This window comes from Choloepus didactylus, chromosome 7 (genome assembly GCF_015220235.1).
Source record: "Choloepus didactylus isolate mChoDid1 chromosome 7, mChoDid1.pri, whole genome shotgun sequence".
In the NCBI taxonomy this organism is placed as follows: domain Eukaryota; kingdom Metazoa; phylum Chordata; class Mammalia; order Pilosa; family Megalonychidae; genus Choloepus; species Choloepus didactylus.
In genome coordinates this window covers 93,306,264-93,330,355 of record NC_051313.1, presented here as the reverse complement: position 1 = coordinate 93,330,355, position 24,092 = coordinate 93,306,264, and the positions used below count along the sequence as shown (strand labels likewise).

General features: G+C 39.0%; 1 protein-coding gene across 2 annotated transcripts in view; it reads left to right on the top strand.

Annotated features, from left to right (window-relative positions):
• PRIM2 (DNA primase subunit 2) overlaps positions 1-24,092 on the top strand; it is an 804,531-nt gene that overhangs the window by 466,457 nt on the left and 313,982 nt on the right. Inside the window, exon 15 of one of the 2 annotated variants that reach the window (XM_037842555.1) lies at positions 5,500-5,531. The exons of the other annotated variant lie outside the window; for it this stretch is intronic. Within the exon in view, the coding sequence (XP_037698483.1) occupies positions 5,500-5,516 (17 nt within the window). The 3' untranslated portion in view covers positions 5,517-5,531. Of the gene's footprint in view, positions 1-5,499; positions 5,532-24,092 lie in introns of those variants that run through there. 2 annotated transcript variants of the gene reach the window in all.

Genomic DNA, 24,092 nt, shown 5'->3' with positions numbered 1-24,092 from the left:
CTACTGCCACCACCCTAGTCCAATTTTCCATAAGCTTAAGCCTGAAGTACTACCTCTCCATCATAATAGTTAATTATTATTTTGCATTAAGTTTTGTTCCCTCTAATTTTTAAAAACTCTTTTAAATTCTGAAATTACAAACTCTTGACTGGATTCCCAGTGTTATTAGAACAAAGGGCAAATCCCTTAACCTGGACCATGAGGTCCTACACAGACTGTCTCCTGCCTACCTTTCTAGCTTCATCTCTCCTTATGTTCACTGTCAGTTTCTCAGCTCCAGCAACTGCCAACCCCAGTGTCTTTTCATGGCCTGTTCTTTCTTCCTGGGATGCTTCTTATAGTCCTTGTTAACCCTCTAACTCCTGCCCATCATCCCTTAGAGACAGCATCCTAACCTCTTTGGTTAGGCCAAATTTCTTACTGTATGCCTCAAGATACCATAACCTTCTTCTTCATAACATCTACCACGGTTGTGTGTTTCCTCTTTGTGTATGATCATTTGATTCCTGCCTCTTTATCAGTACACCTGTAAAGCTCCAGGAAGGCATGGATGGATGTTGCAAATCCAGTTCTTAGCTCCATACCTGACATATTATATGCTCCATGTCAGGGGTCTCTGAAACCATCTTCAGGTTCATTAATTTAATAAATGGATTCATTTCTCACCATATAGTCATACTCATGGTTAAGGTTTATCATAGCAAAAGGATATAAGTAAAAATCAGCAGAGGGAAACGTCTCATGGGATGAAGTCTGGAGGAAACCAAGCATATGCTTCTAAGAGCATAGGCTCATGATAAATATTTGTTGAATGATTAAAAGTGCATTTGATATCAATGAGCATTTGCCAAGTTTTAACAAAGTACAGAGTTAAATTGGCCTTCTTTGTGAAGTCTTCTTCTTCCTTGTTTTCTTTTAGGCTGTCTTCACTGAGAATCTTCTCTATGTGAGGCACTTTGCTAGTTCACAACAGTAAATAAAACCAATTCCTACCTTCAGGATATCCACGCACTTATATTCTTAATAGGATTTATATTTCAATTTTTAAGTTTCAGTTGATGATACATCACTTGAAATATAATCATTACAAATCCTCTTCATATAAAACATGTAACATAACTAAATGTTATGATCTGTGAAATGATTCTTGCCCATTCTTGAGATTTTCATCTATAATGGTAATGAAGATTAAAAATATGATTAAAAATTTACCAAATTAATTTTGCCACTGCATTGCAAGCGCTCTTATGTATCGGCTCCCCTGACTGAGCTCTATAATACCCACTAAATCTTTCAGGAAGCTTTTTCTCTGCTAAGGAGCAGGAGTCTCCTCACTTTGACAGCCTCTTTGTTGCCTTACTTTTTTTTTTTTTTTTTTTCTTTTTCTCACACATAATATATTACGTAGCAATTTACAGAAGCCTCTAGATACATTTTGAATCAAGTTTGTTAATAGCCACTTTAAAAAATCACCCAAGGCCTCGGCGCGCGTGTTGGCTCACTGGCTGCAGGCCGGCTCCGCTGCGCTCTCTCAGCCCAGCCGCCCACGGCGTGGGAGAGCGTTACCCCGGCGCCGCCCCCTGCCCTGAGGCCGCGTATCCCATTATTTCTTGCGGCAGCTGCCAAATATGGAGCATTAGCCAGTCTTGTGGTTGATTCCTCTGCACTGTGGGGAACCGCAAAATAAAATGGTGAATAGCTGTTAACATCAAACTAGTAAAATTACTTTCAGTGTTTTTTATGCTCTACAATGATGTGACCCCCTGGGAGTCATCTGCCTATGTGTAATTTTCTTTTCTAAATCGAATCTGCATTTGTCTCAGGATTCCATCTAGCTTTGTTAAATTCTTCAATTCTTTGAATCACTGAAAAATGTATGATTACCTAATAAATATATAGTTTAAAAAGGCATTTTACTTAAGACTTCCTTTTGTGGAAAAGAAAGTAGTATCCATTTTCTTCTCGGCATCTTTTGAAGTCTTTCTTTGCCTCTTCCTCTCTGCAACTCTTTGCCTCTGTATCTTCCAGTCCTTACAAATAGAGACACTTGTTACTCTCCTATGCTCGGCTCTGCCCTCTGGAATCACTGAAGCCCTAAGGGAGAAATGAAGGAGAATCTACCAAGTAGCTTAGATAAATCAGCCAGCTACTTTCTGTTCTGATGGGAGTGCCACTTCTAAAACCTGACCTTCCTCCTCACTCCTGTGGGCCACCACCATGGCAGGCAAGAGGAGAACTTGTCCTCTTCAAACTTAAAGTTCAGCCAGGGAAATAGATAATGGCTGGTAATTACTGAATGGCTTACTATGTGCCAAACACTGTTCACTCAATTCTGACAACCTTATGGCATAAACGCAATCAGTATTTCACAGATTCGTGATCTGAAGCTTGGACAGGTTAAGTAACTTCCCTGTGGTCACTTCTCTAGAATTCCTAGTTGTATTAGCTTCCTGTGGCTATTATAACAAATTACCACAAACTTGTGGCTTAAAGCAACAGAAATTTATTTTCTCACAGTTTTGAGGCCAGAAGCCTGAAATCAGTATCACTGATTTCAAGGTCTTGGCAGGGCCACATTTCTTCTAGAGGTGGTAGAGGAGAATCTGCTCCTTGTCTCTTCTTACAGCTTCTGGTGGCTGCCATCATTCCTTATTTTGTTGACTGCATCACTCTACTTTCTGCCTCTGGAGTCACATGGTCTTCTCCTTTTTTGTCTCTGAAATCTCCCTCTGCCTCCCCCCATCCAGATAATCCAGGAAATCTCCCTCAGCTCAAAATCCTTAACTTGATCACATCTGCAAAGACTTTCCAGATATTTGAATGAAATTTCTGTTCAAGTCTTTCATTCATTTCTCAAATAAATGAGGTTGTCTTATTCTTAGTGATTCATAGGATAGAAGTTCTTTTGGGGTTATATATGCATTGCCCCAAGGTAATGGAGATATTTTCTATGTTACATTCTAGATGTTTTATTGTTTTACCTTTCACATTGTGATCTACAATCTACCTGGAGCTGATTTTAGTGTATGGTATAAACTGGGAATCAAGATTTATTTCATTCCCTATGAATGTCCAATTGACCCAGGACCATTTATTTTTCACCCACTGTTCTGTAGTGTCACTTTTGTCATAAATCAAGTGACTGTATATTTCTCAACTCTCTACTATGTTCCATTGGTCTATTTCTTTATCCTTGTGACATTATCACACTTTCTTAATCATTGTAGCTGTATAAGTCATCTTGATATCTGGTAGTATATGTCCTCAAATTTTGTTTTTCAAAATTGTCTGTGTTATTCTTGGCACTTGGCGTTTTTCATACATATTTTGGAAACAGCCTGTAATTGTCCACAAAAAATCTGCTGGAAATTTGGAACAGCTTTATTGAAATGTAATTGATATACAATAAACTGTGCCTATTTAAAATGTGCAATTTGATGTTCTGACATATGTAAACACCTGTGAAACCATCCCCACAATCATGATAATGAGCATCTATCATCCCCAGAAGTTTCGTTGTGCTCCTTTGTCATTCTTCCCTCCTGCCTCTCCCCAGGCCTCCATCCCTAGGCAACCACTGATATTATAGACTATATAGATTTATTGGCATTTTCTTGAATTTTATATAAATAGAATCATATAGTATAGACTTTTTTAGTTTGGGTCTGCTTTCTTTCACTGAGCATAATTATTTTGAGGTTGCTTATTAATAGTTCCCTCCTTTTTTTCATGCTGAATAGGATTCCATTATATGGCTTGGTTTATTCACCTATTGAAGGATATTTTATTGTTTCCAGTTTGCGGCTATTACACATAGAACTGCTAGGAACATTCATGAATGTCTTTGGATGGACATATGCTTTTATTTCTCTTAAATAAATACATAGAAATGGAATGTCTGGGTGATTAGTAGGTATATGTTTGAATTTTAGGGAAATGCCAAGCTGTTTTCCAAAGTGATTAACCATTTTACATCATCACCAATAATGTACAAAATCCCAACTGCCAGACATTCTCATTTGCAGCTGGCATGGTCAGTATTTTAAATTTTAGACATTTTAATAGGCGTGAAGTAATTTTAATTTGCATTTTCCTAATGACTGATGATGTTGATCATCCTGTCATGTGCTTATCTACTTATCTGTCATCTCTATATTTTCTTTGGTGAAGGGTTTATTCAAATCTTTTGTTCAGATTTTATTCTTTTATTTTGTTATTGTTGAGTTTTGAGGCTCCTATATATATTGTGGCTACAAGTTCTTGTCAGATATTTGCCTTTTCAAATATTTTCTCCTCATTCATGGATTGTTTATTCATTGTTTTAAGAATATCTTTTGAAGAGCAGAAGTTATTAATTTTGATGAAGTTCAATTTATAACTTTTTTTCTATTATTGATTATGCTTTTGGTGTTGTAGCTAAGAAATCTTTGCCCAATCTAAAGTTACCAAGATTTTCATCTGGAATTTTTATAGTTTAGCTGTGACATTTAGGTCTGTGATTCAGATAATATTTATATAGGCTGTGGGGTATGGATCAGAGTTATCATTATTATTATTTTTATTACAAATGATTAATATAATTTGTCTGCTTGATACCAATAAAATACTGTCTTGATTCCTGTAGCTTTATAATAAATCCTGAAGTCAGATAGTGCTAGTTCTTCAACTTTGTTTCTTGTTTTTCAAAGTTCTTTTGGCTATTCTAGGCCCTTTGTATTTCCATATGGATTTTAGAATCATCTTGTCAATTTCCAGCAAAAACAAAACTATTGGAATTAGAATTGTAGTTACTTTGACTCTATACATCAATTTGGGGAGAATGTCATCTTAACAATTTTGAGCCTTCTGATCCATGAACATGGTATATCTCTCCATTTATTTATGTATTCTTTCATTTCTTTCAGCAATATTTTGTCATTTTTAGTATATAAATATTGCACATCTTTTGACAGAACTATCTGTACTTATTTCATATTTTTAATCCTATTGTAAATGTTATTGTTTTATAAATTATAATTTCAACATGTTCATTGCTAGTATATAGAACTACAAAATGCAATCTGTATTAATCTTTTATCCTGCAACCTTGCTAAACACTTAATAGTTCTAGTAGCTTTTTGTAGATTCCTTGGGATTTTCTGAATAGACAATAACACTGCTGTGAATTTATTTATGTTTTGAACCCTTTAAGATTAAGTTGCCTGACACATGTCCACATAGTTTTTGGCACTCCTTGCATCATGCAGCAGGGTATATGTCCCCTTCCCTTGAATCTGAGCTGGCCTTCATGACTTAGTTGTAACCAATAGAATGCAGCAGAATTAATGCTGCATGACTTTCCAGGCTTTATCAGAAAGGGCCAGATTTCATCATGGACATTTTCTTTTAAAATTTTGACATTCAGTTATCTTTCACTAATTCAGCTTCTAGCATGGTACCTGGCACTACATTCTCTAAATATGATTACAATAAATGTTTATTCATTATTATTTTTTGCAGTACCTCTAGGGATTTGATGAGGCCATAAGAAGTGATGTGGAGGGTTGGGAGTCATGGCAGAAAGGAAATGGAAGCAAACCATGTGAAAGATATATTCTTTTCCAGTTTTACAGATAGGAAAACTAAGATCTAAAGAGGTAAGTCATTTGCCTATGTAAGATGTGGAGCCAAAACTCAAGCCTCCAAGCAATTCTGGTTCCATTCTTCTTCTTCCTTCCTCACCATGCTTCTTAGAGGGAGACAGACCACCTCACCAAGTGGTATATGATAAATTTGGCATATCTTCCTGGAGGACTTTTTACTCAAGGGTAATTAATTTAAATTTCAAAATAGGCATGACATATTATATAGTACAACAAAAATCTGCCATCTTTTAAAAAGATAAAACAGAAGATTTCAAAGAAATATCATTCATGCAGTTGCCTGTTTGGAGCTATGACTCGAAAATCACCATAGAAATTTTTTATGTTTATTACGTGGCACCTTATTTCTTCTAATCCAGGAAAACAATGAAGTGTTTTTATAACCTGATTTGCAGGAAAATATAATAGTACATATACTATATATACTATTCTAACAATGACATGTTTTTATGCCATGATTTGCAGGAATATATAATAGTATTATACTATATATACTGTTTTAAGAATTATTAATACTCTTTTGGCTGTTGGTTTATACCAAACACTGTGCTTTTTACACTTTATTTATGCTTGCAACATCCCTGCAAAGTATGCAGTATTACATAATTTTTAAGATGAGGCACCTGAGCCTACATTTTCACAGTCAGAGAAGAGCTTCCACATCAAGTCTGTCTTTAAAGACTGTGCTCTTAACCCCTAATGTTGTTTAAGCAAAAGATTTCTTGAACTGGCACTCCTTGCTTAGCTCTTAAGGGTGGGAATATTAGTTGTAGGTAATGCCTGCTTAGGCTCAAGGATAGCTAAATTCTGCATTCCCAACATGGTTGTAAATGGGACCATTCTATCTATACAAGTTGGATCTCTACTCTCCCTGGATAGATGTCATAATTGCTTCAGAGTGCAATTCTTGGCTCCTTCCTGGTTGGCCAGGTTGTCTGCAGTGAGGTATCATACCTCTGCACACATCTGCTCAACCATCTGTAGTATAAAATGTTGTCAATCATTCTTACCTCAGGGAAACCATGAGATATTAGTTTTGGAAAATTGCTGTCCTGTAGAAGGATAAAGCAGGATGCCAGTGGTAGATATTTTTAACAACATCTTTCACTTTAGATAAATTCCCAGATATATGGATTGTAGACTTCATATTTTAAAGTACATGAATAATCTTCTAGCTTATGAAAGCAGTTCATTTTATGTCTATCGGATTACTAGGTCATAAATTTTCCCTCTCAGGACAGAACCGTATTATCAAGTCTGACAGTCTAGGTGCTTCAGATTGAATGAAACTGAAGTGTCACTGGGAAAGAGAAAATTGTTCAAACCAGCTGTTTGGTCGCTGTGAGCTCTATGTCTGTTTTTGGTAGTTGTGGTAGTGGTAAGGAGTGGAGGGTGGTGAAAAGGGGTATAATGAACCATAAACTTGATGGTAATTCAGAGAGGCCACCAGTTGGGTGGGGTGGTAAGTCTACCAGTTGGTGGTTTTCTTTTTCAAAAGTCCTAGAATTCATGTGCATACCATCCACCGAAGTCTCCTCCAGTTACCAAGGCAGCAAACTTTAAAAAAATTTACCTCCCTTATATATCCAGTCATCACCAACTGACTTTTCTGATTTATTTGAACCCTATATCACCTTTACACAAATGTTGAGGATAAGAGTCCATGGGGAGATTCTATTTTAACTTCTATCAATGATTCCTGAAGCTAAAGAACTGGACAGGGTTGGGGACCACGGGCTACTTCTAGCTCTAGATTTGCAGTTTGGGCTCATTTGGATATATTTTCATTATTTCCTGCTACCTTTTTAGACAGAATTCACAGCTTGTGGTTATATAAATGGAAGCTGCTTCTGGTGACACGATGTGACCTTCCTCTGCAAACCTGGCCCTGGCCCTTTTCCCAGTGTCAATGAACGAGGCTGTCATCTGCCTACTGGCTCATGCCAGAAACCTAGAAGCTATTCTGATACCTTCCTCTCCCCTAGCTGGGAGTCCTTCTGTTTAGTTCTGGGGTGGCTCCTAAACTGGTCTCCCTTATTCTCTCTTGCTCACCCTCAAATCTTTACTCTCTACACTACAGCTAGGGTGATATTCTCAAAGTTATCTATTGATACACTAATTCATCTCAAAAATATGTTTTTATTGCCTGCAATGGGTAACAGATACGGTGGGAACAAGGTAGATGAAGTTCTACCTTCATGAAAATGCAAAATAGTTTCAGCCACTCTCCTTCTTCTCCCCACTGTGCATCACTTCATGTTACAATACTTCCATAGATTTCTAGTTATTCTTAGGTTAAAAACCAAAGTCTTTCCAATGGCCTTCATAATCAAGTCTCTATCTATCCCTCTAGCCTCACCTTGTATCAACATTCACTTTGCACTAACCACCTGGCCTTGTTGCAGTTCCTTAATTATGCTGTCTGCCTTGACACCTCAGTGCCTTTGCACATGCTGTACTTTTTGCCTGGAATGCTTTCAGCCTCCACCAACCCTTAATGGCCTTCTGATCTCTGTTCAAATGTCTCCTCCTCACAGAAGTCTTCCCAGACCCCTCAGACTAGGCCACATCCTTGAATTCTATGCTTCCATGGAACCAGAAAATTTGTTTTGTGGCAGCCATCGCAGATAAAATTAGATGATTAACAACTTAACACTCCACAAGTCTTTAAGCTCCTTGAGGTTTGGGACTGTGCCTCTTTTTATTCACCATTTGTGGCCATGGAGCATTGGCATATTTCATGAATATTAAGTGCTCAATATAATTTTTTAATGCATGATCTTTTGAACAAATCAACAGACTTAGTCATACAGGGTGGGCTTCACTTTCTAAACGATGGGCACATACACTGGCGAGTCTGAAATCAGCCTCTGGCGTTGCTAAGAAGCACTTCCAGCTCTTCTGATTAATAGCAAGTTATTTATCCTCTGAGGGCCTCAGTTTTGGTACTGATATCTTCCAGTTGTTGTAAGGATTTAATGGAATAATGATGTAAACTATTCAGCAACAAATTATTATTTAACATGGCTTCTGTCTACACCTGTAAAGTAACTGCCCTTGGTCTTTCCTGTTGTCGGGTGAGTTATATGTAAACAAGGGGTTCTTTGGGGAGAAAACCTTCAGAAATCCCAAGAGTCACTTTAAGTATTTTTAAGGTCCACCTCCATTCAGAAGGATATTAGCTATTGGGGCAGAGACTGCTATTGTCTCCCAATATTCATTCTCTCCCTCTGTGGTAAAAGTAAAATATTTTTAGGACACAGTTACCCAGAAGAAAATCCACATTTAAAATCTACATTTTAGGACACATAGTTACCAGAAGAAAATCTGTATTTAAAATCTAATTTTAAATATCAGGATGTGCCCATTTTGATTAGAATGCTGGGAAGATGGCTGGACCTGGAGGAGCCATCTTGGACCAAGAGGTTGTAATGGCATAAAGGAAATTCTTTGTGGTGTCTCCTCATTCTGCTTGATTTGGTTGAAAGTTTCCCTTTGAGGATCTCCTCATTAGCCCTGCTCTGGGCGTAATGGCGACTAGCAGGGCCTTACCGCCAGACAGCCTGGGTGGTGAGAGCCGCCCTTAGCTTCTCAGATCGGTGCTTAACACTTTCTCTGTATGGTCCTTGCTGCTGCTGCTCCAAACGGCCCTTTGCCCGTGCTGCTTAGCATGTTTTACTAGCAAGGACTGCATCTCCATATGGCTTGGATGATAAGAAGCTGCCGTCACCATTCCAAAAGGGCCCTTGCTGCTTCTGCTTTTCCCGCTATACCGTTTGAAGCCTCCAATCCCCAGTATCTGTGGAAAAGCCCTGCCCCTCCCCTCGCATCACTTTAGAGGAAAGAGTCCCAGACCTCCGAGCGCTTCTCCCGCCTCCTTCAGCACCCTCGCAGGAACCTGGGTTAGGTGGGACAAGGCCCCTCCGCTGCCCGCGTTCTCCCCTCTCCCCCTCCAGGGCCTTTTATCTAATAAAGCTGTCCTCTCAGGCATTCTTGGCTTGCTGGCTGTGTTTTTGCTTCATCACCCGAAAAACTTCCACGAAGCACCCAAAACAGGTCATGGCGGGAACAAAGGCTTTGCGGGACAGAGTTGCAAAGTAGAACCTGGATTCCCAGTGCTGCCTTAGACTAAAAAGCTGCTCTGTGGAACAGAGCCTCCACACAGCTCTGGAGGTCTCCAAAGTCTCTCCACTCCCAACCCCCCCTTCCCCTTGCCCCCAACTTTCAAGCCATTGTCATATGAAGTTTTGCTCACAGCCCAACCTTAGCTAATATAGTACAATACACGGCTATCCAAGTTATGAAATGTACAGGAGACTCTTTACCTCCCCCCCGAGTCCTGTGGGGGTGATCCTGACATATTTTCTTCTGAGACTGGTGTGCATAATGCAATGATCAGGCTTCAGCTCTGGAGTCCTTCTATGCTTTTCCACATCTAGGGCCAAGTCAGAGCCCCAGTTTGTTATTTGGTTTATTCAGTCATCCGGATAGAAAATATTTGTGGATCATCATCCATTATGGAACAGGCACTGTTCTCAGTTTTTTGGGTACACTATAGTTAAACAGCTGAGCTGAACTGCACAGTATTAGAATCAACTTTCTCCTATCTGTGAGCACCACCCCTCCCCTCTGCAGGGGAGACAGTCATGTTACTAGTTATTTCAAGCTTAATATCTTTTTGATTTGAGGGGGAAATTCTATATTTGGTGGGGAGACTCAGTTGACTGTAGGCATTTTCTTTAGCTTCTAATGTTTGTGAAGACAAATATGAAATGGCTCTTTTATGATTTTTATGATCAGAAATTTGGTCATCACAGGTGAAAAGGAAGCTTAAAAGCTCATAGGTCACAGATCCTTTCATCATCTCATCTGACAGGCACTTCTCCCCTCCATCCTTGCCAGAATATAGGCCATGAGCTCTGAGTATAGGATAGGAGAGGCCATGCAGTTACCAAGAAGGTAGCCCAAATGATCCTCCCTCAACTTCCAGTCGTGATCTGCTTTTTTTTATTAAGTTTTATTCACACACCTTACAATCAACCAAAGTATACAATCAACTGTTGACCGTACCATCATATAATTGTTCATTCATTACCTCAATCTATTTTTTGAACATTTTCCTTGTACCAGAAAAAGTGAAAATAAGAATAAAAAAATAAGAGTAAAAAAGGAACACCCAAATTGTCCCCCTACTCCCACCCTATTTTTCCTTTAGTTTTTTGCCCCATTTTTCTACTCATCCATCCATGCACTGGTTAAAGGGGAGCGTGATCCACGAGGTTTTCAAAATCACATTGTCACGCCTTGTAAGCTACATTGTTATACAATTGTCTTCAAGCTTCAAGGCTACTGGGTTGTAATTTGATAGTTTCAGGTATATACTACTAGTAATTCCAATTCATTAAAGCCTAAAAAGAGTTATCTGTATTGTGTGTAAGAATGCCCACCAGAGTGACCTCTCAGCTCCATTTGGAATCTCTCAGCCACTGAAACTTTATTTCATTTCACTTCATATCCTGCTTTTGGTCAAGAAGATGTTCTCCATCCCATGATGCTGGGTCCAGATTCCTCCCCAGGAGTTGTATTTCTGCATTGCCAGGGAGATTTACACTCCTGGGTGTCATATCCCACGTAGAGGGGAGGGCAGTGATTTCACCCACCAAGTTGGCTTAGCTAGAGAGAGAGGGCCACATCTGAGCAACAAAGAGGTATTCAGAGGGAGACACTTACGCACACTTATAAGAAGGCCTAGCCTCTCCTTTGCAGTAACAGGCTTCTTAAGGGCAAGTCCGTGACAGAAAGTTCAGCACATCAAACCGCCAGTCTTCAAGGTTTGTGAGAACATCAGCAACCATCCAGATGAGGAAGCCCAACACCTCCGCATTTTCCCCCATCTCCTCAGGGGTGCTTTGCATATTTTTTTAAAAATTAATTTTATCAAAAAATTAGAAAAAAAAAAAACAGGCAATAAAAAAACATTTCAAACGAAACCAAAGGAATAAGAAAAGACAAATAACCTAAAATAACTACATTACTTCCAAGATGTTCCTACTCTACCTCAGGAAAATATAGACTATAACCCAGCAAAGGAATAAGAAAAACAGATAACCTGACATAACTACATTTCTGTGAACTTGTTCCTACCATACCCTTCAGAAATTACCAAACCTTAGTCATTCCTGAGCATTCCCAGAACATTAAATTTACCCATGATAACTTATCTGTTCTTTTTAGGTTATCATTCCCCCTTCACTATTTGCTATCTATCGCTACATTCTACATTATAAACCATTTATTTTACATTTTTCAGTGTTCACATTAGTGGTAACATACAATATTTCTCTTTTTGTGCCTGGCTTATTTCGCTCAGCATTATGTCTTCAAGGTTCATCCATGTTGTCATATGTTTCATGATATTGTTCTTTCTTACTGCCGCGTAGTATTCCATCGTGTGTATATACCACATTTTGTTTATCCACTCATCTGTTGAAGGACATTTGGGTTGTTTCCATCTCTTGGCAATTGTGAATAATGCCGCTATGAACATTGGTGTGCAGATATCTGTTCATGTCACTGCTTTCAGATCTTCCGGGTATACACCAAGAAGTGCGATTGCTGGATCAAAGGGTAACTCCATATTTAGTTTTCTAAGGAACTGCCAGGCTGTCTTCCAGTGTGGTTGAACCATTATACAATCCCACCAACAATGAATAAGAGTTCCAATTTCTCCGCATCCTCTCCAGCATTTGTGGTTTCCTGTTTGTTTAATGGCAGCCATTCTAATTGGTGTGAGATGGTATCTCATTGTGGTCTTAATTGGCATCTCCCTAATAGCTAATGAGGCTGAACATTTTTTCAAGTGTTTCTTTGGCCATTTGTATTTCCTCTTCAGAGAACTGTCCATTTCATCTCTTTTGGCCTGTTTTAAAATTGGGATGTCTGTGCCATTGTTGTTGAGTTGTAGGATTTCTTTATATATACAAGATACCAGTCTTTTGTCAGATACATGGTTTCCAAATATTTTTTCCCATTGACTTGGCTGCCTCTTCACCTTTTTACAAATTCCTTTGAGGTACAGTAACTTCTAAGTTTGAGGAGTTCCCATTTATCTATTTTTTCTTTTGTTGCTTGTGCTTTGGGTGTAAGGTCTAGGAAGTGACTGCCTAATACAAGGTCTTTTTTTTTTTTTTTTAATCTTCATTTTATTGAGATATATTCACATACCATGCAGTCATACAAAACAAATTGTACATTCGATTGTTCACAGTACCATTATATAGTTGTACATTCATCACCTAAATCAATCCCTAACACCTTCATTAGCACACACACAAAAATAACAAGAATAATAATTAAAGTGAAAAAGAGCAATTGAAGTAAAAAAGAACACTGGGTACCTTTGTCTGTTTGTTTGTTTTCTTCCCCTATTTTTCTACTCATCCATCCATAAACTAGACAAAGGGGAGTGTGGTCCTTATGGCTTTCCCAATCCCATTGTCACCCCTCATAAGCTACATTTTTATACAGTTGTCTTCGAGATTCATGGGTTCTGGGTTGTAGTTTGATAGTTTCAGGTATCCACCACCAGCTATCCCAATTCTTTAGAACCTAAAATGGGTTGTCTAAATTGTGCGTAAGTGTGCCCACCAGAGTGACCTCTCGGCTCCTTTTAGAATCTGTCTGCCACTGAAGCTTATTTCATTTCCTTTCACATCCCCCTTTTGGTCAAGAAGATGTTCTCCGTCCCACGATGCCAGGTCTACATTCCTCCCTGGGAGTCATATTCCATGTTGCCAGGGAGATTCACTCCCCTGGGTGTCTGATCCCACGTAGGGGGGAGGGCAGTGATTTCACCTTTCAAGTTGGCTTAGGTAGAGAGAGAGGGCCACATCTGAGCAACAAAGAGGCATTTGAGAGGAGGCTCTTAGGCACAATTATAGGGAGGCCTAGCCTCTCCTTTGCAGCAACCGTCTTCCCAAGGGTAAATCCTATGGTAGAGGGCGCAACCCATCAAACCACCAGTCCCCTATGTCTGTGGTCATGTTAGCAACCATCAAAGTGGGGTAGGCCAATACCCCTGCATTCTCCACAGGCTCCTCAAGGGGGCGCTACATATTTTTTTCCTTATTTTTTTTTTAACTTTTTTCTTTTTTAAAATCAACTGTATGAAAAAAAAAATTAAAAAAAATTAAAAAAAAAAAAAACCATACAATAAAAGAACATTTCAAAGAGACCATAACAAGGGAGTAAGAAGAAGACAACTAACCTAAGATAACTGCTTTACTTCCAACATGTTCCTACTTTACCCCAAGAAAGTTACCTAGTATAGCAACATTTCTGTGAACTTGTTCCTACTATATCCATCAGAAATTAACAGACCATAGTCATTCCTGGGCACCCCCAGAACGTTAAATAGCTTATCTGTTCTTCTTGGATTATTGTTCCCCCTTCCTTAATTGCTCTCTATTGCTAGTTCCCCTACATTCTACATTATAAACCATTTGTTTTACCTTTTTCAAAGTTCACATTAGTGGTAGCATATAATATTTCTTTTTTTGTGCCTGGCTTATTTCACTCAGCATTATGTCTTTAAGGTTCATCCATGTTGTCATATGTTTCATGAGATCGTTTCTTTTTACTGCCGTGTAGCATTCCATTGTGTGTATATACCACATTTTATTTATCCACTCATCTGTTGAAGGACATTTGGGTTGTTTCCATCTCTTGGCAATTGTGAATAATGCTGCTATGAACTTTGGCGTGCAGATATCTGTTCGTGTCACTGCTTTCCGATCTTCCGGGTATATACTGAGAAGTGCAATCGCTGGATCGAATGGTAACTCTATATCTAGTTTTCTAAGGAACTGCCAGACTGACTTCCAGAGTGGCTGAACCATTATACAGTCCCACCAACAATGAATAAGAGTCCCAATTTCTCCGCATCCTCTCCAGCATTTGTAGTTTCCTGTTTGTTTAATGGCAGCCACTCTAATTGGTGTGAGATGGTATCTCATTGTGGTCTTAATTGGCATCTCCCTAATAGCTAATGAGGCTGAACATTTTTCCAAGTGTTTCTTTGGCCATTTGTATTTCCTCTTCAGAGAACTGTCATTTCATCTCTTTTGGCCTGTTTTAAAATTGGGATGTCTGTGCCATTGTTGTTGAGTTGTAGGATTTCTTTATATATACAAGATACCAGTCTTTTGTCAGATACATGGTTTCCAAATATTTTTCCCATTGACTTGGCTGCCTCTTCACCTTTTTACAAATTCCTTTGAGGTACAGTAACTTCTAAGTTTGAGGAGTTCCCATTTATCTATTTTTCCTTTTGTTGCTTGTGCTTTGGGTGTAAGGTCTAGGAAGTGACTGCCTAATACAAGGTCTTGAAGATGTTTCCCTACGTTATCTTCTAGGAGTTTTATGGTACTATCTCTTATGTTGAGGTCTTTAACCCATTTTGAGTTAATTTTTGTGTAGGGTGTGAGCTAGGGGTCCTCTTTCATTCTTTTGGATATGGAAATCCAACTCTTCCAGCCCCATTTGTTAAAAAGACTGTTATATCCCAGTTCAGTGGCTTTGGGGGCTTTATGAAAGATCAGTCAATGGTAGATCTGGGGGTCTATCTACAAATTCTCAATTCAATTCCATTGATCAATGTGTCTATCTTTGTGCCAGTACCATGCTGTTTTGACTACTACAGCTTTACAATAAGCTTGAAAGTCAAGGAGTGTAAGTCCTCCCGCTTCGTTTTTCTTTTTTGGAATGTCTATAGCTATTTGAGGCATCTTCCCTTTCCAAATAAATTTGATAACTAGGTTTTCCAGGTCTGTGAAGTAGGTTGTTGAAATTTTGATTGGGATTGAGTTTAATCTGTAGATGAGTTTGGGTAGGATTTTCATCTTAATGACATTTAGCCTTCCTATCCATGAACAAGAAATATTTTTCCATCTTTTTACATCCCTTTCTATTTTTTTTTAGTAGAGTTATGCAGTTTTCTTTGTATAGGTCTTTTACATCTTGGTTAAGTTTATTCCTAGGTACTTGATGTTTTTAGTTGCTATTGAAGATGGAATCTTTTTCTTGAGTGTCTCTTCAGTTAGGTGATTTCTAGTGTATAGGAACATTATTGACTTATGTGCATTAATCTTGTATCCCGCTACTTTGCTAAATTTGTTTATTAGCTCAAGTAGCTGTACCGTCGATTTCTCAGGGTTTTCCAGATATAAGATCATATCATCTGCAAATGAGGACAGTTTTACTTCTTCCTTTCCAATTTCGATGCCTTTTGTTTATTTGTCTTGCTGGATTCCTGGCTAGCACTTCTAGCACAATGTTGAATAACAGTGGTGATAGCGGGCATCCTTGTCTCATTTCTGACCTTAGAGGGAAGGCTTTCAGTCTCTTGCCATTGAGTACTATGCTGGCTGTGGGTTTTTCATATATGCTGTTTATCATATTGAGGAAGTTTCTTTCAATTCCTACCTTTTGGAATGTTTTTGTCAGGAAAGGATGTTGGATTTTGTTGAATGCTTTTTCAGCATCTATTGAGATGATCATTTGATTTTTCCCTTTTGATTTGTTCATGTGCTGTAATACATTGATTGATTTTCTTATGTTGAACCATCCTTGCATGCCTGGGATGAACCCCACTTGGTCCTGGTGTATGATTTTTTTAATGTGTCTTTGGATTCTATTTGCAAGTATTTTGTTGAGAATTTTGGCATCTATATTCATTAGGGAGATTGGCCTGTAATTTTCCTTTCTTATAGCATCTTTGCCTGGTTTTGGTATTAGAGTGATGTTAGCTTTATAAAATGTGTTAGGTAGTGTTCCATTTTATTCAATATTTTGAAAGAGTTTAAGTAAGATTGGTGTCAGTTCTTTTTGGAAAGTTTGGTAGAATTTCCCTGTGAAGCCATCTGGCCCTGAGCATTTATTTGTGGGAAGCTTTTTGATGACTGATTGGATCTGTTTGCTTGTGATTAGTTGGTTGAGGTCCTCTATTTCTTCTCTGCTCAGTCTGGATTGTTTATGTGTTTCTAGGAAATTGTCCATTTCCTCTACATTATCTAGTTTGTTGACATACAGTTGTTCATAGTATCCCCTTATAATTTTTTTAAATTTCTTCAGGATCCACAGCAATGTCACCTCTCTCATTCATTATTTTCTTTATTTGGGTCTTCTCTCTTTTTAATTTTGTCAGTCTAGCTAGGGGCTTGTCAATCTTGTTGATCTTCTCAAAGAACCAACTTTTGGTGTTATTTATTCCCTTTATTGTTTTTTGTTCTCTCTGTATGTCATTTATTTCTGCTTTAATCCTTGTTATTTCTTTTCTTCTACTTGGTTTAGGATTAGTTTGCTCTTCATTTTCTAGCTTCTTCAGTTGCTCCATTAGTTCTTCCATTCTGGCTCTTTCTTCCTTTTTAATGAATGCATTTAGAGTTATAAATTTCCCCCTCAGTCCGCTTTTGCTGCATCCCATAGTGTATTAGTTAGGGTTCTGTAGGGAAACAGAATCAATGAGAGATATCTATAAATATAAGTTTATAAAAGTGTCTCATGCAACTGTGTGTATGCATGAGTCCAAATTCCAAAGGGCAGGCAGCAAACTGGCAACTCCGATGAAGATGTTTGATGAATTCCTCAGGAAACGAACCAGCAACTTTGATGAACGCGTTCGATGAACTCAGGAAACAAACTGGCAACTTTGACGAACTCCTCAGGAAATGCTTTGCTGGTCAGCTGAAGAAGTGAAGGTCCTCTATCTGTGTCACTTAAAAATCTTCAACTGATTGGATTAAATCCAGCTGACTGCATTCTCACATTGTGGAAGACATAAGCTTTGTTGATGTCATCAGTCACAGCTGCAGCCAATTGACTGATGATTTAATAAACCAGCCTGTAGGTTTATTAACCAGCCACAAATATCCTTGCAGCAATGGTTAGGCCAGTGCTTGCTTGACCAGACAGCTGGGTACCATCACCTGGCCAAGTTGACACATGAACCTAACCATCCCACATAGGTTTTGATATGTTGTGTTCTCATTTTCATTCATCTCTATATATTTAGCAATTTCTCTTGCTATTTCTTCTTTAGCCCACTGATTGTTTAGAAGTGTGCTGTTTAATCTCCAGGTATTTGTGAATTTTCTAAGTCTCTGATGGTTATTGACTTCTAATTGTATTCCATTGTGATCAGAGAATGTGCTTTTAATTATTTCAATCATTTTAAATTTATGGCTTCTTTTATGGCCCAGCATATGATCTATTCTGGAGAAAGTTCCATGTGTACTAGAGAAGAATGTGTATCCTGCTGATTTGGGATGTAATGTGCTATATATGTCTATTAATTCAAATTCATTTATCAGATTGTTTAGGTTTTCAATTTCCTTATTGGTCTTCTGTCTGGTTGATCTAACTATAGGAGAGGGTGATATATTGAAGTCTCCCACAATTATTGTGGAAACATCTATTGCTTCCTTTAGTTTTGTCAATGTTTGTCTCATGTATTTTGGGGCACCTTGATTGGGTGCATAAACATTTATGATTGTTATTCCTTCTTGTTGAATTGTCCCTTTTATTAGTAGGTAGGGCCTTCTTTGTCTCTCATAACAACCTTGCATTTAAAGTCTATTTTATCTGAGATTAATATTGCAACTCCTGCTTTCTTTTGGCTGTAGCTTGCATGAATATTTTTTTCCATCCTTTTCACTTTCAATTTGTGTCACTGTGTCTACAATGGAGTCTCTTGTATGCAACATATTGTTGGTTCATATTTAATCCATTCTACCCATCTGTATCTTTTAATTGGGGGGTTTAATCCATTTACGTTCAATGTTATTACTGTGAACGCATTTCTTGAATCATCCATCTTATCATTTGGTTTAAGTTTGCCAGATATATTTTTCCCCTCTTTGTCTTACTGTCCTTTAATGTACCCTTATTAAATCTCTTTAGTTCTGAACCTTTCTCCATACCTCTCTCTCCTGTTTTTGTTTCTCTGTCAGTAGGGCTCCCTTTAGTATCTCTAGTAGGGCAGGTCTCTTGTTAGCAAATTCTCTCAACATTTGTTTGTCTGTGAAAAATTTAAGCTCTCCCTCAGATTTAAAGGAGAGCTTTGCTAGATAAAGAATTCTTGGTGGCAATTTTTCTCTCTCAGAATTTTAAATATGTCATGCCACTGTCTTCTCACCTCCATGGTGGCCACTGAATAGTCACTGCTTAGTCTTATGCTGTTCCCCTTGTAAGTGGTGAATTGCTTCTTTCTTGCTGCTTTCAGAACTTGCTCCTTCTCTTCAGCATTTGACAATCTAATCAGAATATGTCTCAGAGTGGGTTTATTTGGATTTATTCTGTTTGGGGTTTGTTGGGCATCTATGATTTGTGTATTTATGTTGTTTAGGAGGTTTGGGAAGTTTTCCCCAACAATTTCTTTGAATAGTATTCCTAGACCTTTACCCTTCTCTTCCCCTTCCAGAACACCAATGATTCTTATATTTGTTCATTTTATGTTGTCCATCATATCCCTGAGATCCATTTCAATTTTTTTGATTTTTTCCCCCATTCTTTCTTTTGTTCTTTCACTTTCCATTTTGTCTTATTTGAGCTTGCTGAATTGCTTCTCAGCTTCCTCTAATCTAGTACTGTGGGTATCCAGAATCTTTTTAATTTGATAGACAGTTTCTTTTATTTCCATAAGATCTTCTATTTTTTTTTATTTACTCGTGCAAATTCTTCTTTATGCTCTTCTAGGGTCTCCTTCATGTCCTTTTATCCTGTGTCATGATTGTTTGTCATTAGTTCTTTGATTAATTGCTCCAAGTACTGTGTCTCCTCTGATCTTTTGACTTGGGTGTTTGGGTTTGGGTGATGCATATCTTCTAGTTTCTTCATATGCTTTAAAATTTTCTGTTGTTTTTGGCCTCTTGGCATTTGCTTATCTTGTTAGGGTTCTTTTAGGATATTCAGGCTTATTTGAACAATTATCTTTAATTTGTCTAAGCTACAGCTTGATGGAGTACACTTTCTCTGACTAACCAGCAGGTGGCATCCATGAGCCACCTATTACCCTCAAGCCAGTTCTCCTCAACTTTGTCTTTGTGGTGAGTGGGGGTCTGAATCTTGTGGTGGTCCAATTGATGCACCCAATTTCTGTGTGTATTTGGTGCTACCTGCCCTGAATATGGGGGGTTTTGTCTGAGTGGTTAGGAAGGGAGGGCGGCTTTAATAATCAAATCTCCCTGGTCTTCCTGAAGACTTAAAGCTGTTGTAGGAGTCCATACTTTCAGTTCAGTCTCCCTACAGTCTGTCTCTACCGCAGACCCACAAGTCCCTTGTATTGGTGTATGGTCCTTGGGACTTCTTTGTGGATCCCTCTTCCAAGCTTTGCCCTCCTAGGGCCTCTGCTGAGGGAAGACTGTGCTATGTCACAGATGAGCACAGTCTCCAAGGGAAGCTCTGGGCTGCTGCGTTGCTCAGGGTGTTCCCAGTCCGCTGAAAAGACGGATGTAAGGGGTGTGGTTATTTCCCCCTTTACGAAGACCTCCACCTTCCTAGCTCTGGGACAATTAGCTGCAGGTGTGTGAAAGGCTATTGCCCATGCCAGATACTGAGACATGTTCTCGGGTTGTGGGAAGTCCTTCCCGTCACACTGGACTATGCAGTTCTTATTGCTGGATCTGCAGCTGCTTTTGGGTTTTTAAACTAATCTGTCTCCAAACACCATCTCCTGGTTTCTCCTGACCACAGCATGGCTGCTGGTTCTCCAGCAGGTTCACTCACTCATTTCAGAATGCAGACTCTCAGTTATAGCAAGTGCATGGCCCCTGTGGATTTAGCAGAACTTGTCCAGCTGGTGCATCGCTGGAACTGGTGTTGTGGAGCACTTTCTGTCTTTTATCTAGTGTTTCTCACAGAGACTTTTTTTTGCCCTGTCTCTCCTAATCTGCCATCTTAACAACCCCCCCCCCCCCACCTTCTGCTCTGCTTTTGATGACCTGGGCAGACTGATCACAAAAGAGGATTGCTGCTTCCTCCTGCTTAGTCACTGCCATTCCACACCAGCCCTAAAAAGGCCATACTTATCTCAGCATCTTTAGTACCCATGGTTAATCTAGGTATCCTGGTGTTATTTTTCATTTAAATGGAGCCAAACTTTCCACCTTCTTGACACGCTCAATTGTTATTTATTTAGTGACTAGCATTCATGTGTAGCTGAACAGTATTTTCTGATATTCTATGTTTCCTTTTTAATTCAAGCAGATAGTAAACCCTATTCTTCCTTGACTTGGGGAAGGTTCATTTCAGATGTTTCCTGTTCTGTTTTTCAAAAGTGTAAATCTGTTGATCAGAATAGGATTGGTGGAGAGAGGAAGGTTGTATTTCAGCGTCTTTTACCTTGACCATAACTGAGGTGTGGCAGTAGTGGTGCTGGGGACACTTAAAACTTGGCCCCATGGGGTATAAGAGAACATGGCCCCATGAGACACTAGAGAACAAGGCCCTATGGGACACCAGGGAACATGGCCTGATGGGGCACCAGGGAACATGGTTCCTTGGAGTATTGGGGAAACTGTGTCTAAGACTCCCATGTCTCTGTGTGGTACAGAAACTGCAGACCAGGGAACCCAAGAGGACAATGTGGGTAGGAGCAGGATAATTCTGAAGTGGCCATTGTAGAGAGATGACCAATGACAAGACCGGCCTCGCTGCTTTGGGAACCCTCTACAATCCCACATCTGGCACAATGCTAGGGAGTGTGCATGGGGCAAGCCCCAAGAATAAGCCCAGTTGTATGGTGAATTAAGGTGAGTTACAGAAAATCAAAGCATGTGTTTTATGACACACCTGTGTTTGTGTACTGATGCAGTGCATAGTGGTTAAGGGCCTGGGCTCAGAAGTAGTTCTGCTGCCTACTGGCTGTGTGATTTGGAACAAATTAGCCAACAATAATAATAAACTGTGTCTCAGTTGCTCCATCGGTACAGTGGACAGTAGTAGAATTTACCTCATATATTTGTTGTGAGAATCAAATTACTAAATCTTGATAATGCTTGGCACACAATAAGCATTCTATGCATTAGTGGTTGTTAAGTTCATCTGTCTATAAAAGGTGTGCTTTTGTCTTAGTTATATTCTTCTTTATAGATTTTAAAATAATCCTGAGAGGGAAATACTTTAGAAAATAAATTTAAAGATACAACATTAGGAAACATTGATCACTGAAAGGCAATAGGAACCAAAAGTAACAATCTTTGAGGTGATTCTAAAGAAACAAACTCAAGAAATTGTATTGAGTTCAAACATTTGACATTTTCTCAGGAACACTTTATTTGGTATAGCGAGGGGCAGCTGTAGTAAATAATCCCATGTGCTGTAACAGAATAATATCATGTGGTAGTTTAATTTATGGCCAAACATTGCAAAAGCTGGTCCCTCCTCTCTTTGCAGACCTACTTAAGAAACACCCTTCACGATCTCATCTTCCAAAACCTCCCCTATATTCTTGGGGATTTTTACACAGAACCCAATGCCTGTGCTCCAGTAGTACAGAATAATAACCCCCAACAAATCATTTGGGTTGATTGATTATTCCTAAAATCTCCTAGAGTCAGGAGACCAGATCCTGTATTTATATTCTGCATTTTGGTTCAATGCTTACCAAGCCTAGTTCATGACTTGTAGAGGCACTTGCTTCTTACTTAGATTTCTTGCCTGTTGGACTAGAGCAGAGCTTCTCAAACTCTAATGTGCATGTGGATCACCTGGGGATTTTGTTAAAATGCAGATTCTGACTAAGTAGGTTGGAGTGAGGCCTGAGAGACTGTGTTTCTGACAAGCTCCCAGGTGATGCCAATGTTGGTGGCCCAGGACCGTACATTGAACAGCCAGAACCTACAGGATATACAGATGGCATGTTATGAAGGCCTGGGAGAGGTTACCGGGGAACTTGTGGATTCTCCCTTTCCCTGGAGGATTATGTATTGGATACATATCAATCTAACAGGAATTTCTTAGATGCAGTTTTCTCTGCCAGCTGGGCTGACTAAATGACCTCTGACAGTAACTACCCTTTCTGAAGTTCTGGGATTAGATTATACACAATTGTGTGGTATGATATTCAATTCCATAAGCATTTGTGTGCCCATAGGGTGCACAGAATTCCACCAGGTTCTTGAATAAATTTTAAATCTGTGTTTTTTTTTCCTATGAGTTCAGTGTAATATTAACTGGCTGAGTTGGAGGTAAAAGCCCTGTGATTTTTGTTTCTTTGTTATTTTATTTGTCATTATAGTATAGAGCAAATAATGTTTTTAGCTGGAAAGTACCTGTGACATGTAAAAATATTGATGCATATTTGTTGGCATTGTGTTGATACAGAGGCAAAATATCTAAAGAGCAGACAAAAAAATATCAAACAGAAAATGGCATAACATATACAAGTGTACCATAGAATTAATAATTGGACAATACATAGAGTGCTGCTCACTGTAACTGATTTCTCTTACTCCCCAGAGTTAGGCAATTTATTAAAAATCAGTACTGCAAAGAGCTGATATAGGAGCTCTGAAGCTTTTATAGTTAATAATTAGGTGCCAAATACTAAGCCCTCCTCCTTAGGAGTTTCAAATCATGTTAGAGACCTCTCATGTACGAAACCATTAGTGAACAATGCAAGATACTGTAATACAGTGGTTCTCAAGCTTGGGTTGGTATCAGAATCACCTGGGTAACTTGTTAGACATAGAAAGGCCCAGGTCCTACCCCACTTTACGGAGTCTGTATTCTTGATTAGCTTTCCAGGTGAGATTCTGAAGCCTACCACTGATGTGGTAGATAATTGGTTGATAATTTGTATGGCAAATGGAATTCCAAAGGAAAGGTGGGCTGGGCTAATTGGAGGGGCTTCAAGGAGAAGGTGTAGCTTAAGGGGAGACTTGCAGTGAGTGTGAAGAGGATAAGGAGTCAGGGAAGGCTTCCTTGAGGAGGTGTCATGAATTTAGAGTTGATAGGACAGTAGGGATCAGCTGGATGAAGAGAAGGAATGAGGGAAGACCTGCCATTCAGAGTAAGTAGCATGAGTAAAGGCATGGAAGCAAGAAGAAGCCCATCTTGTTGGAGAAAGCATGAGTAGATCTAAACGTCTAGAGCAAGGATGCAGGTAAGGAAGTGAGAGAGATGGCGTGAAAGAAATGGGCCACGGTGAAGGGATTTTTGTGAAAGCTCAGAAGCTTGGACTTCATCCTGGGTGCTGTGGAGTCATTGCAAATTTTATGCAAAGGAATCATGTGATTGTTGTGTCATTTTGTGGCTAGAAACAGGAAGTCAGGTTAATATGCTATGGATACTGCTTGGGTACAAAAAGATGAAATCCTGAACCAAGGCTGACTGAATGCATATAAAAAGGAGTCAGTGAAATATGACTGAAAATGCACAGGCCTCCTAGTCAAA